General features: G+C 41.5%; 1 protein-coding gene across 11 annotated transcripts in view; it reads right to left on the bottom strand.

The window, feature by feature from the left end:
• zranb3 (zinc finger, RAN-binding domain containing 3) overlaps positions 1-15,670 on the bottom strand; it is a 180,007-nt gene that overhangs the window by 60,826 nt on the left and 103,511 nt on the right. For all 11 annotated transcript variants that reach the window (XM_061802428.1, XM_061802437.1, XM_061802392.1 and 8 more), the window contains 3 exons: positions 14,177-14,627; positions 9,331-9,615; positions 4,817-4,917 (listed from right to left, as the gene is read on the bottom strand). In XM_061802428.1, the coding sequence (XP_061658412.1) occupies positions 4,817-4,917; positions 9,331-9,615; positions 14,177-14,627 (837 nt within the window). The remainder of the gene's footprint in view (positions 1-4,816; positions 4,918-9,330; positions 9,616-14,176; positions 14,628-15,670) is intronic.

The following is a 15,670-nucleotide window of genomic DNA, read 5'->3' as shown; positions in this document are numbered from 1 at the left end:
TGCTATTTGTAATGAAAAAAATCTGAGTGGGTCAATCACTATGTGGGATTTATTCTTGATTGAGAAGAGATCCAGCAACAAAGTATTTGTATGCGTCGAGACTTTTATACGCTTTCAAACTCTTCTGTGTAAGATTCGACAAGTTATTCACCAGATACATGTGTATGTCCAGCTGTCCGAGAGAAGCGGAAGCGAATTAACAGTCAAATTTCTTATCGGGGAAAACATCGACTTTGGCATTAAATATGGATCCTCTATGCCAAGTGTCTCTAACTTTTACACGTACCTTCATTTATTATCACCTTCTAAATGTTTAACTGTATCGGACAAAACTCTGGGTGTCGTGCTTCAAGACATTTTCGTTTCGTCTCAACGAAATTAACTTGCAACATTGCTTTGACCGGCAGTATGGCGACCTAAACAAAAACGAAGTGATTTTATGATGTAGGTGCACGAGCTCTATACCAGGACCTGGTTGATCTGGGACTGAAGCATAATCTATCAATCACAAATGGCTATGGAGAAAAATTATATATTCCAGGACATCTCAAGACCACCGAGATCTCGTCGATCTACTCAGCAAAAGCAAAAGCGAGGATATAGGTCACCTCTGGCTGCTTAGCTAAGGAAACAACCTCACAGACCATCACTACCAAGCATTTTTCTGACCAACACCAGAACTATCACCCACAAAGGGAAGAATTGGAGTTATAACTCGCCACGAACAGTTTTGTCTGGAACTGTAGAGTTATTTTCATCACGGACATGTGGCTATGTCCGCGAATCCCCAAAGCTGCAGTTTTGATAGTGGACGGTGTCCTACACTGACAGGACAGAACCAAACTCTCCAGTAAGAGCAGAGGAGGGGGGCAATGACCGGCGGTCTAACAGGAGGGTTCATGGACACCCACTGTTCTCCTGACTCAGAGGTTTTTGCAGTCTCGTTCAGAACTTTTTATATATCAAGGGAGCTAACGGTAGTAATTGTGATTGTGGTTTACACCCTCTCAGATTCTAACGTCAGGACAGCACTTAGGAGTCTGTTCGCAAATGTAGACAAACAGCAGCTCGCAAAGCCCGACGGAGTGTTTATTGTTGGTGGTGACTTCAATGAAGCGTGTTTAAAGACTGCTTTCCCCAAATTCATCCAGTAAGTGAAGGGTCCCACCAGAGAGGCTAAAACCCTGGATCATGTCTACTACAACATTAAACATGCTTACAGGGCCACCAACCTCCCCCATCTTCCTTGAGCTGATCATATTTGCGTTCCCCTCACCAACACATACATCCCGATACTAAGACAAACAAGGGACAAACAAAGACAATTACAACAAAGGCTGGGAATGCGCTCTCTCAGCTGCAGGACTCTTATTCTACCCTGTTTCAGAATTATTTGAACAGAAAAACCTCCACGAATACACAGACACTGTTCTTTTCTACATCAGAAACTGCATAAACACTGGAACAGTCAATAGACGGAGCTGGGCTATTCTCAATCAAAAAACGGGACCTGAGATACTCGGGTACTCCAGGGACATCATAATGCTGCCTTCATGTCAGGGGACAAGGCACAGTACAGTGATGCCAGAGATGGCTTAAATTATTATTCAACATTATTGACAGCCACTGGTTCAAATTTGTATGGATGTATACTGTCACGTCCCATTGGAACGAGAGTAGGACCCAAATGCAGAACTCGGAAGACGCAAGGTAGTTCAAGAAGATACACGTTTATTATATGCAGAGGTAGGGGATCGAGCAGGCAGTCCGGTGCAGCAGCGGTAGGTGGGACGTCGGGCGAAGAGAGTAGGTGAGCGGGCAGGCAGGAGTCGGTACACAGGAGCACAATCAAAGCAGGCAGAAGTAATGAAGGAGTCAGGCTTACAAGGTTGGTCGGAGAACGGACGAAGGTCGGTACACACAGGTTCAATCAGGGATACCGGAGCACACGAATGGGACATGAAGATCATACGAACTGGCGCCGGCCAGTTGTCATCGCGGTCATATAAATCCACAGCATAATCAGGCTGCATGAGGCGCGGGTGTGCACCTTCCAATCAGCGCAACCGCGGACACCCGCCCAGCACAGGCTGGAGCGGCAGGATCATGACAATTCCTCCGTCTTCCCGATCAACCGATACTTCAATTTCTTCATCAGATGAGGATAAATCCGAGTAATCAGAGCCGGAAATAACTGAAGGAACGTAACCGAGCCTCAGGTTGAGCTCATGGCACGTCACATCCGCGCACGTAGGTCATGTGACTCGCCAAAATGTCAGCCACCGGGAAAATTCAAAATTGCCGATATAAATATCCTCAACACAACCTTAAATGATATCTGATGAAAATTTTTATTTTGAAGTTACAGAACCAATGACATGACCTATCTGAAACATTGTTATTTTCAGTGAGTGGATTTCCCCTTTAAAGAGAGGCATCAAAGAAGCCAAAGTGGGCTACAAAAGGAACAATGAGGAATGCTTCACAGAAAATAACTCAAAAAAGATGTGGGAGGGATTACAACATCACAAACTTTAACAAAAATAACCAGATGTATGCCAACACGGACGCCTCACTGGCAGAAGAACTAAACTTTCTTTGCCTGCTTTGAGACTGATGGATAAGATTCAGTCTCACCACAACTATCTCCCATCAGCACCCCACTCATGCTTCAGGAACACAAAGGGAGATGTGTGCTCAGGATTGTAAACACCAGGAAGGCTGCCAGCCCAGATGGAATGTCTGTAAAGGTACTGAAGAAGCCTGTCCTGATTAGCTGACCGGTGTTTTCACAAAAATGTCTCACTGTTCCCTGTAACCATCCTCTTCTGCCTGAAATCTGCAACTATCATCCCCGTCCCCTATAAATACCACGGAGGTGGTGTGAAAGCCCCAGAGGTGACTCCACTTTGTGAGAATGCTCAAGAAGAACAATCTGGATGTTAAGCTGCTGCTGGCTTTCTACAAAACTACCATGGAAAGCATCCTCGCATACTGCTTCACAGTGTGGTATGTTGGGTATACAACTGCGGACAGGAACGCTCTGCAAAGAATGATCAACAGCACCCAGAAGACCACTGGCTGCTCTCTGCTCTCCTGAGAGGACACTGCCAGTTCTCACTACCATAGCAGAGCTATTAACATTGCTAAAGAGTCTTCCCACCCAGGTCACCACCTGTTTAATCTGCAGCTCTTTGGTGGTTGTTACAGGTCCCACAAAACCAGGACAAACAGACTCAAAGACAGGCCCCCCCAGAGCCATCAACACCTTGAACTTTAGATTACTAAACATAAACACTACCTTACCCCCATGATGTAAATCTATGTAAGTCCACTTTACTTTGTTTTGCTTTCCTTACTTCCCTGTTCAGTTACAGAGTAGAAATGTGCAACAATTTTACCAATGCCTGGATAATGGCAATTAGACTGTGAACACCTTTATTCTTTTAGTTCTTTTTAGCAATAATTGTGCTCTGATTGTAAATATTTTCTGAGTCACTTTACCTCACATCAAATGTGTTTTATCCTATTGTATTTTTATTGAGTTACACACTTTGAGGAATAGCGCTCATTATCCCATATGCACACACACACACGCACACAAACACATGATGACAATAAAGCCTTTTGATTTGATTTTGAACATTTACTTTAGCAGTTGCTCACAAAGTGGTGAACCTCAACCCTTGTGAACAACTGAGCATTTTAGGGAGACTTCTTTTAAACCCAATAATAATATTCACCTGTTTCAAATTAACCTCACTTTTGGAATGTTCCATTTTTTTTCTTTTTTTTAGCATTGCTCAAATTTGACCCAGCTTTTTTGCAGCATGTTCTAGGCCTCAAGTTCCAAATGAAAGAATATTTTGACAAAAAAATAAAAATAGCACTTTGAACATTAAATATCTTGTCTTTGCAGTGTATTCAACTAAAAATAGGTTACAATTTGCAAATCATTTATTTTTTTTGTTTAAATTTTATACAATGTCCCAACTTCTATTAGAATTGGGTTTTGTACATATTGTTACTTTCTTTCAATTTTATGTATTTACTGTGAACAGTTAATATATTGATTAGTAAGTGTTTTATCCAATAGGTGGCAAGGCTTTTCCATCCGACATACAAACCACCTGAAAGCATGGGTAATGACTAAAAATAACAATGATGTCTAGAAAGTCCACAACCATTTTTCTAACCAGAATTCGAATACTCAGATATTTCTCATTCAAACAGTAATAAAATGTCCCTTCATTGTGAATCGAGTAGTCCCCCATATGAATTCTGCGCCTGTTCCAGGATTATCCAAATGTGACAGCTTTCCAGGCAGAACTCCTCCAGTTTATCATTTAAACGACAGCGGGGGACATTTATCTCTGTGGCTTATCGTTTGAGCCAGGCGTACATGACACTTGTCTATTGCCGTCACGCCAATATAACATTGTGGATTCAGTTCAACACATTGGTTCCTTTCACGTAAAACCCTCTTATCTATGTTTGCATGGAAGGAATGTGATCCCTCATGAATGAAACAAAAGGACTGAGTAATCATGGTGCAATCAATACTTGATTCTCTTGCCTCGTGACACTCAAGACGAGTGTTAGGAATCCACAGGAGTGTAATCATAGTCACTCAGGGATTAAACAATAGTAAAGGCAGCATAAACTGCATGACTGACCACACCCATACATTTTACAAATGCAAGTGACTGTTCACTAGATTGTTGTTATGGAATCATGCCTGTACCAAGAAAGATAAATGATAATTTGTCCATTAGCTAGATGTTTATGACATCAAAGAGAGACACATCTACTGTACCTTATTGTAGATATATATTCGATCTGTGTATTGGCTGGCGCAGAACAGCAGGGACTGGTATGCAGGATCACCTCCTTCTTCACTGTCATTAGCTTTCAGTTCTAGAAAAAGAGGAATAGGGTCATATACTGTTTGCCCAAAAGGACACTAAACATTTCAGACATGATAAGAACACACGGTATAAAGATGCATTATGCGATACCTTGTAACACTGAAACCAGACAAATGGCAAAAGATGTTGTCTGTAATGAAAACAATCTCTTGAGGTAGGAACATGGAATATGCTTTCCTAAAATTAGAATTTCATGAAACAATCAAACGGGCTCTTGACATTTTTGGGTGGGCTGGAATATGAACCAACCATAGCTAACCTGATCTGACCTCTCTGAACCCTAATATTTCTAAATCAATCGGGGTTTCACTTCTATTTTGGGAACGTTTATTTGGTTTCTTTTAGGGATGGGATAATCTTGTCCAATACACTCGAGACTGAAGTTACTTTCAGTCCCAGAAAAAAACAAAAACAAAAGCTTTACTACCTGGAATTTATCTCTTTTTTACCATTATGTAATCCAGTGTAGTCACAGAAGGCACATTAGTTGAACAGAGACCTCCCAATCTATGTTTAACAAGTTCACACAACCAACAGCACAGAAAGGGAGTGTGAGTGATAAAACTGAGTGGAACAAGGGGAAAGAGGAGGGAGAGGGAGGGAGGAGTGGGAGCAGGTCATTACTGTCAGCAATGTAACTTGCTCATCCTGCCAGCGTTGAACAAGAAAAGGTCAGGTGGTGGAAATGAGACTGCCGCTGCACCACCACGCTTCATTTAGACAATGACCTATAAGACGCTGATAATACTTGCTTTAAATCACTTCATGTGGGGCTTTGTCTGTCTTGTGTGTGTGTGTGTGTGTGTGTGCGTAAAGTCATACACAAGTGTCCAATTGACTTGCAAACTGGCTTACGTTAGTAATTCATCTATGATCAGCCTATTTCGTAGCTTCTGCTAAAAGACAGCATGGTCTTTGATTATACCAAGTAGATTTAAAATGGCATTAACTGTATATACAGGTAAGGGTAATTTGTGCTAATAGTTTGTCGATGTTCTTTCGAGCATCATCTACATTCCTTGACAGATGCTCCGAATTTCATTTATCATTTGACTTTGTTAGGTTTGTGCGTTCCTCCTAGGTGCTAGTGTGTCCTTTTAGCCTTGTCACTGGGCTACCTAATATTGAAAAGGAAAAACACTGAAGATTTGGCCTTTCAAAATAAAACTATTTCACCTGTCCTTCAACATTCATAATGAAACCTAACAGCTCCACAATGTGCACCTGATATTTGTTGTAAGCAGTCCCCCCCCCCCCCCCCCCCAAATGGCTGTTTGCAGTGGCTGAACACGCATGCTTGCATTAGGTGGACCATTTATTTGATAGGGCAATTCATCTTACAAAGCCATCTTATTAGACCGTCCCTTGCACAGTATGAACAGTGCCGTCAAATCACACACCTTGGGATTTATCTGTTATTTTACTGCAAGGGAAAGAAAACAACAGCTAATTGGACCAAGTCATCTCATCTTCTCCAGGACTGAAACAGATGGACAAAAAAAAATTAACTATATTCTTAAAAAAAGGCAGCACTTCGGTGAAGCCGAGTTTGCTGCAGTGTAGGAACTAACATCCGGAAAACATGAATCTGCGTATAAATGTTGGGCTCATGCAGATCGCTGGGCTGACAGGGAGTGAAGTGTGTGAGGCGTTGAAGAGGGGGAGGAGTGATTGCTTGTGCGTGGGTGAAGAAAGTAATCTCAGTGCAATCAAGAGGTGGGAGCGTCTGTCAGCTCTGTGGCTAGCCTCCAAAAACCTTGGGCAGGTAGAGGGAAATCATTAGCAGATGATCCTGACCCCACAGGTCACTTTTATTGGACAACCTCTGCGTTTTATATTAAACTAATAAAGCCAGATACAGACTTGCAACAGCATATAACAAACAAACTGAATACATGATAGCTGGATGAATACCCCTTGTGACCACATAATGTCTGAAGGGATGTTGTAACTGTGTTTCTAGCATTTCAAACAGGGATGAGTTTTAGTTCCCCAGAGGTCTATAAAGATGTTTGCTCACCTTTACCATTTGTTTTCTGGCTACTGAATGGTTGTTCAAGGCCTTACTCTCCATAGGGGAAAATCCAAGACCATAATGGCAAAGATCGCTGAAGCAATCACACTCAATGATACCCAGCTGAAGAAGAAGAATTTTTTTTTACATGGTTAGGCAGTATCATCGACAACCAGGGAGATATGAATGTAGATGTCAAGGCAAGGGTAACTAAAGCAAAGATCGCATTCTTTCTCAAAAATTATGCTGCTAGAAACGGATATAACAGCAGAGTGTAATAACAGTGATCAATGAAACATTTGGGGACTAATTGTGAGGAGCAAATGCTGCAATATAAAAAGTCGACCTTTCATAAACCACTACTGCAGAGGAATCCCAAGAATATCTACGGACCAGACAAAATCACAATGTGTGAAAACGAGACAAGCACCAGTTTCATTGTAATTGGAAAATTGAGTTAGGGTGGGCACACCCTTCTAAAACCGGTATTAAACATCATCAGACAGGCCCTGACCTGGAACACCAAGGGATATCTCAAAAATACCTGGTGAAGAAATATCAAGTCAGACAACGAGATGTACTTGGACACAGACAGAGAAGAAGGGCTGTGATTAAGTAATCTGTAGGTCCCGTGTCAATGGTTTATACTCCAAAAGAAGTGTCAAGAATAAGTACAAGTCATTGAATGGTAGGGGATCAACGCCAGGGGAAATTTGCTCAAAAGAAACCGCATACAATCTACAACAAGAGTACACAGTAATTAGAGCACTGTCAATGAGATACCACCAGAGCTATCATACATGCTAAATAAAAGGAATAATGACATTTTACATCCCAAATATTGACGAATGAACTAGTCAAGTTTGAAATCTTATTATTCACGGAGAAAAATAAACAAACAAACAAATAAATAACGCCGGTCGGCATGGTGGTGCAGCTATAGACTGTTGGCCTTACAGTTCTGAGGACTGGGGTTCAATCCCGGCCCTGCCTGTGTGGAGTTTGCATGTTCACCCTGTGCTTGCCTGGGTTTTCTCCGGGCACTCCAGTTTCCTCCCACATCCCAAAAACATGCATTCCTTGTAGACTCTAAATTGCCCCTATGTATGATATTGAGTGTGACTGTTGTCTGTCTCCATGTGCCCTGTGATTGGCTGGCAACAAATTCAGGGTGTACTCCCTGGCTCCTCCATGATGACAGGTGGGATTGGCTCCAGCACTCCCGCAACCCTCGTGAGGATAAGCGGCTCAGAAAAATCAATGGATGGATGTATAACGGCATTGCGATCATTGGAAACCCGAATCATTAAAACACTGGGGATGGATCTATATTTTCTATAATCACGGACAGCCATTTCCAACAGTGAGCAAAAGTGGCAGGGAATCAGGGCGTGAGCCAACTTCAGTACAGTACAGTACAGTTTATTTTTTTTGCTGCACTAGAATAAAGTGTAATTGCACATCCACAACAGTAGTTGGTAGTGGCGCTCATTGTCAGAGTGTGCGCAGGGAGTATTAGCTCTATAGTGTTTTTTTTTTTTTTAATTGCACCTAACGGGCAACCTGAAGTACAGTAAAATAACCCATAAGAGACAACATGATTTTTTTTTTAACAGGCATGAAAAGAAAGGCAGAGAGAGACAAAGACAGTGAGACAAAAGAAGTCACCCGAAAGCTAACACAAGGAAATATGACGTAGCGTATGTAGCGCTTGGCTTCTCTGTGACAACAGCGGAAGAGGAAAGAAAAAATATGTTGGCAGTGGACAGCATGAAGCCAAATAAATTAATACGCCACTAATAAGTTAGTCAAAAATGTTTACAATTCAAGTAAGGATTTTTTTTTTATTTCAGGGATTGCTAATTGATGCGCTTAAAATCTTTTCTGTTGCAGGCTAAAATAATGTTAATAAAGTTATTATTTGTTGTAAGTTGAACTATATTTCTAATTTGTTTGTTGTTTTCTTGAATGATAAGGATACAATGTTATGGAGAGCTGTACTTATCACAATTTTATAGACAAATGATATTTATAGTCGCGGCACTCTATTTCATGATCATAATAATAGTGAAAAAGAATAGCTTCTCACATTTTCCTCCCTGATGGTCAGTGCCTGCATTTCAAACTATGCATTCACTTTTTACGAACAGATCCTCTGCATTGTTTACAATCTTTCCTCAGGAGATTAAGACTACTCAATATCTCTCTTAGCTTCCTGTGAGCCAAATATCCCAAAGCAGATACTCATAATAATATGAATAACACACAACCCCATATGGAAAGAAATTGAGTCCCTTATTGGTTTGCAGCGATTAAATTAAACAGCATTATTTGGGAAGCACTGGCCAATTTTCACAGATATGAAAAGACCATTGCAGGTGGAATTACCGTGAGCGTGTTCAAGAAGGACGCAGCTGCCACCACCAGTGCCGCTGCCGCCACCTTGCTTTTCCATTGATTGTTTGCCTTTGAGCTGCTGGTTGTCCCCTCCCCGTGTCTCTCTTGCTTTCTGTTTGTCTTTTGGCAGCTCATCTTCCTCCCCACTCTGTTTGCCTTTGCACAATTTCGTCGTGTGCAGCTTCTGACAACTGAGCTCCAGTTCTTGGTCGGAGTTGGACTGGATGTGACACATCTGCTCTGTTTCCGCTGGAGGTGACTCAGACCTGGTGGGCTCTGAGGCAGCACAGACATAAAGAGAATGATTAATATATTTTAGGTCTAAGTTGTAGAGTTTCATTTGACATTAAATCCCACTTCAGTCCCATGAGAGAAATCCATCCATGGAGGATTATGAAAGTGTGGCCAAGAGTCTGCCCCCAAGTATATCTCAATGTCAAATTATCAATTTTAACATATATTAAAATATAGGCAAGGATGAAGATAAGTTTGTTGATTTAAAATGAATGTGCAATTCCATCCATTCATATTTTGCAGCACTTGTCCTCACTAAAAGTGATGTGTGAACTGCAGCTTCTCCCATTTTAGAGAGGCCACAATTTGGGCGAGAGGCGCTGTACACCTTGGACTGGTCGACTGCTAATTGCTAATATAGAAGCCGGAGTAAGCTGAGAAAGGGGAGAACATACAAACTCCACTCACCTCTGAGCGGTGAGGCTAAAGTCATCGTTCGATCTCTGTGAAACTACAGAGTGCAGTTTTCAAAGGAAAGCTCATAATATAAACATAAAAACAGAATGATTATCTGGTCATCTGTAAACAGGACCGAACATAGGCAATGTAGGTGGAAATCATGGAAAATGCACAAACAAATTTCCTTGGTCAAATACAACATTTCACTGGCCTGCCTGGAACATTTTCTAACTAATTTCAACAGAGTTTGTCTGATAGTATTTTCAGAAAGGGGGAATGATCATTATGCCACATTGTTCTCCTAATTGCTCTCCTGTATTTCTGTGTGTGCAATCAGCATTAACATAACAATTCCAGTAATTGCTACATCTGTGCAACACTCTACCCAGGTGATCACGACAAGCTGGGGGAGCTCATTTGGACCTCTTTTAAAATACCAAACTTGTTCTGGAGTGTGATTTGATTTGTCAGAGGGGGAAATAAAAGCAAGCGTCTTTTTAAGACTAAAAATGTTAATGAGGCCATAGCTAGTCAGACTTAAAAAAAATAAATAAATCACAAAATCATTGGGACAATCGACTATTATGCAATGTTAAACATTAATGAGCACACACCCTTATCAAAACTAACTTTTTACCCATTACTCAGTGAACATGATTATTTACTGAACTTTGATTAAACTTACTGGTGTTTCAGTGTTTGCAAATTAGTTTTTTCCCCCCATCTAATGTGTAGCTTTGCCAGACAACATTAAATTGATCATCAAAAAGTAAATTTAGTGTGGGCAAAACTTAGAAAACGCAAAGTTTTCTTACAAATTTCTTGGAGGGTGCATTCATTTATTTTGAGCACAAAGCGAGCAATGAAAGAAATAATGAGCCTTGTTTGCAACAGCTTCATCTTTCGAAGACATTCTACTTTTTGCCAATGAATACATACAAGTTTTTCAGAGGTCAGAGTTCACCCATGGCTCACAATGTTTTAGTTCATCTGAAAGCTGAAAAAAATACAAAAGTCTTCCATCACATTACTCAGTAAATTTCAATCACATTCTCTTACGTAATTTGTAAAGTTGCGCTGTGAAATCTAACCTGTGAAATTCAGGGATGCAGTGGCAGGTTAATTAGTGATCCTTCCTCTCTTGTGACTTGACTTATTTTTTCAAAGGCCAACCCACAAATGACTTGTTCAAATGTCACACAATTCTCCGGGCACCTATCCTCTCCACTGCAGCTCTTTCCTAACAAGCTGAACGAGACCACCAAGAGAGACGGCTCAATTTGTGTTTAGGTTACCCCACTGAGGAAGATGTTAACAATGAAATCCTGCAGAGCCCCAACATGACTTTCCCTATCAAATCCTTCATTCAGTTTGTATACGAGGACCCCATTAGTGCCTTGATATGGGTTAAAAAAGTTGAGTCTGGAATTAAGCCTAAAAAAATTACACCCAAAAAAATGCATGTGTTTTAGAGTGCTGTGTGAAACAAGCAACAGGAACATATTTTAATCTTCTGTCCACAGGGAGCCAAAACAACTGTTGGCTAAGAAAGACGTGCAAAAGATGTTAGCAGATCGGGATGCACACATGATGGATAATATCAGTATCATTAAATGCTACAAATGAGATAAAAACAGGACAGTCGCAGCACAAGATCCACAGGAACCCTCTTCCTGTGTAATATTCTGGCAGCTGATTCCGAGACGAATTAACTGGAAAAGGAAAAAAGATAGAAATTGTGTCACAGGCTCTACTTTGATTAAACATTATTGTAGTACGGTACATAGAATTCCTTTGTAATTTACCTCAAACAGTTTTATTGGTGGTACATCAATCCTTTTTCTAACCTACAGTGAAGAAAATAAGTATTTGAACACCCTGCTATATTGCAAGTTCTCCCGCTTAGAAATCATGGAGGGGTGTGAAATTTTCATCGTAGGTGCATGAGCACTGTGAGAAACATAATCTAATAAGAAAAAATTAATTTATGTGTGAGGTACAGCTGCAAATAAGTATTGAAACACCTGTCTATCAGCTAGAATTCTGACCCTCAAAGACCCGTTAGTCCGCCTTGAAAAGTCCACCTCCACTCCATGTATTTTCCTGAATCAGATGCCCTTGTGTGATGCCGTTGGCTGCATAGAGACACCTGTACACCCCATGCAATCACTAAGACTCCAACTTGCAACATGGCAAAGACCAAAGAGCTGTCCAAAGACACCAGAGACAAAATTGTACAACCCCACACGGCTGGAAAGGGCTGCGAAGAAATTGCCAAGGAGCTTGGTGAAAAAAAAGGTCCACTGTTGGGGGAATCATTACAAAATGGAAGAAGATAAACATGACAGTCAATCTCAATCGGAGTGGAGCCCCATGGAAGATCACCTCTTGGGGTCTCAATGATCCTTAGAAAGGCGAGGAATCAGCTCAGGACTAGACGACAGCACTTGGTCAAGGACCTGAAAAGAGCTGGGACCACCGTTTCCAAGGTGACTGTTGGTAATATACTAAGACGTCATGGTTTGAAATCATTCATGGTACGGAAGGTTCCCCTGCTTAAACCAGCAGACGTCAAAGCCCATCTTGAGTTTGCCAATGACCATTTGGATGATGCAGAGGAGTCATGGGAGAAAGTTTTGTGGTCAAAATGGAACTTTTTGATCATAAATCCACTAACCGTGTTTGGAGGAAGACGAATGATGAGTTCCATCCCAAGAACATCGTCCCTACTGTGAAGCATGGGGGAAGTAGCATCATGCTTTGGGGGTGTTTTTCTGCACATGGGACAGGACGATTGCACTGTATTAAGGAGAGGATGACCGCGGCCATATATTGTGAGACTTTGGAGAAAAACCTCTTTCCCTCAGTCAGAGGATTGAAGATGGGTTGTGGCTGGGTCTTTCAACATGAGAATGACAAGCACACAGCCAGAAAAACCAAGGAGTGGCTCCATAAGAAGCATATCAAGGTTCTGGCGTGGCCTTGCCAGTCTCCAGACCCAAACCCTATAGAAAATCTTTGGAAGGAGCTGAAACTGCGTGTTTCTCAGGGACAGCCCAAAAACCTGTCTGATCTAGAGAAGATGTGTGTGGAGGAGTGGGCCAAAATTCCTCATGCAGTGTGTGCAAACCTGAACTACCACAGGAAATGTTTGACCTCTGTAATTGCAAACAAAGGCTACTCTACCAAATATTAACATTGGTTTTCTCAGGTGTTCAACTACTTATTTGCAGATGTATCACACAAATAAATCGTAAATCATACATTGTGATTTCTAGGTTTCTTTTTAGATTATCTCTCTCACAGTGAATATGCACCTACGATGAAAATTTCAGACCCTTCCATGATTTGTAAGTGGGAGAATTTGCAATATATCAGAATGTTCAAATACTTATTTTCTTCACTATACCTGCATGAGACATCACATTCTGGTATAAAAAGTGGTCAGTTATGCATGATTTTGTTTGTTTCATTAAAACCAAAACTTCATTAGCAACAATATCGCATTAACAGTGTTCAATTTGTGTCCAATTAATGAACGCTGCTGTTGTTGCCATCTGAAATCAAGTATATTTCTCTAGTAATTTGCACAATTTTCTTCTATATTGAACAGGGGGTGGTCAGACGATAGATAGATAGTTGAAACATATTGTTACATTAATAGTGTGCTTAATCTGCTGGGCACTGAGCACATCTTTTCAAGACTTGTTAAATGTTTCATGAAGTGTGCAAGTGTGTGTGTACACCATGTGTGTGTCACTCTATCAACAATATGTTGCAATACATGAGACGATACGTTACTTAGAATTACCGCTGATGAGACGGACCAGAACCAGACACAGATGAATCTCAGTCACGGCGTGACAGATAACAGCAAGAGCCAGCTCATCTATCCCTAACGTTTGCACTAGACGTTTGCAGCCCTGTCTCGTTCTCTCGGCTTGACAGGTGAGAATTATACTGACAATTTGTCATCAGCAGACAAAGTGAAAGAGAGGGAGAACGACCCACCCAATATTCTCGCAGCTGAGCTATTTCAAAATCTGGCAAACCAGCCTCTGGTCACAGATCTTACTCTGCAGCACTGCTCAAAAGTAGTTTATCAAAAGAAAAATGAAGAAAAAAATGTGCAGGCTATTCTTACCAGATATTAAAACTGAAGAAGACCGTGGCGCCTCACACATCTCGCAGTAAGGCAGCAAGTTGTTATTCGAGTATGTACACACCGCACAGGCCCATGGCTCACAGGAAGGGTTTGACTCCAAAAGATATTGTTGAGCCATGAAGCAGGCTGGCATGCTTGCCTCCTGCTTCACCCTTCGCCTGACCTTGAATCCAGACCTTTGGCTTGGACTGGAGCGCAACTCCCGGATCCTCTTAATTTGCGGGGAGAAATCGCAGTTGTCTGTGATGGACGCCTGAAAGGACTCTTCTTTCTTTGTCTCAGAGATTGCTCCACTGCAAGCTGCAGAATTGTTGATTTCTGAGGAGGTGTAAGAAGATTCTGCTTCATCTTGCAATCGTTTCCTCTTCTTCTCCCTGTTGGTACTCGGGGAGAAGAAGTTCCGAATGTCATGTTGTTTCTCCCTTTCAAACTATGGAGGAAAAAAAAGGACCTCTGTAAGAATCCATCTCTGATATTTTACTATCAAAAAACCTAATACAGTGATACATATAGTTTAGTGATACATCACTATATACTGTATACATTGTTATGCTTTGTCCTAATTGTAATTGTACTGATCAAAAATACAAATCCACCACCTTTGGTTTTGTTCCCATTTTTTGCAAGCTGAACATAAAGATGTAAGTTGTTTGCTCTGTACACAAAAGGCCCATTTTTCTGAAATACTGTTCACACGGTGTGCCTTAGACTGCCTACACTGAAAGGCCACTCAACAATGTGCAGTTTTATTACTGCATTGCGGGCTTCAGTTTCTGGTGGGACCACCATTTGCCCCATGCAGTAAGACACTTCTGCAGTTGCTGGATATTGGCAGCAACTGAAACAGTCACTTGTGTGGATCCACACCATCCCAAACATGGTCAATGGGTGATACATATGTTCATTGAGTATGCTAGCCATGCAAGAACTGGAATTTCAGCTTCTAGGAGTTGGGCACAAATTCTTGCAAGAAAGGGGCATGCATTATCATGCTGCATTGTGGATAAGCAGCACAACAATGAGCTTCAGATCTCCACATGCAGCATCTCTGAGTGTTGCAGCTGCCAAGATCCATCAACTTCTCATCGACATTGAAGAGGAGTAGAACAAGGAACGGGCTACTTTGTTAGGGATGCCCCCCCGGACTGGGTGAACGCTTCTTCACCGACAAGAGAACCAACATACTACAATCGACAAACTGATCAACTTCTTCTTTTCTTTTCTGTTTGTTCCGTTAGGGGTTGCCACAGCGCGTCATCTTTTTCCATCTAAGCCTATCTTGTGCATCTTCCTCTCTAACACCCACTGTCCTCATCACAACATCCATTTGGTCTTCCTCTCGCTCTTTTGCCTGGCAGCTCCAGAGGCAAGCGTGAATGAATGACAAACTGATCAACTCTTATGTGAAAATGTATTGCACTGCGTGTGGAACATAGTGGTCACACTAGAAATTGCACGTTTTAGAGTGACTTT

The sequence above is a fragment of the Syngnathoides biaculeatus genome, chromosome 2, assembly GCF_019802595.1.
Source record: "Syngnathoides biaculeatus isolate LvHL_M chromosome 2, ASM1980259v1, whole genome shotgun sequence".
Classification (NCBI taxonomy): Eukaryota; Metazoa; Chordata; class Actinopteri; order Syngnathiformes; family Syngnathidae; genus Syngnathoides; species Syngnathoides biaculeatus.
This window is presented reverse-complemented; position numbering and strand designations above follow the sequence as displayed.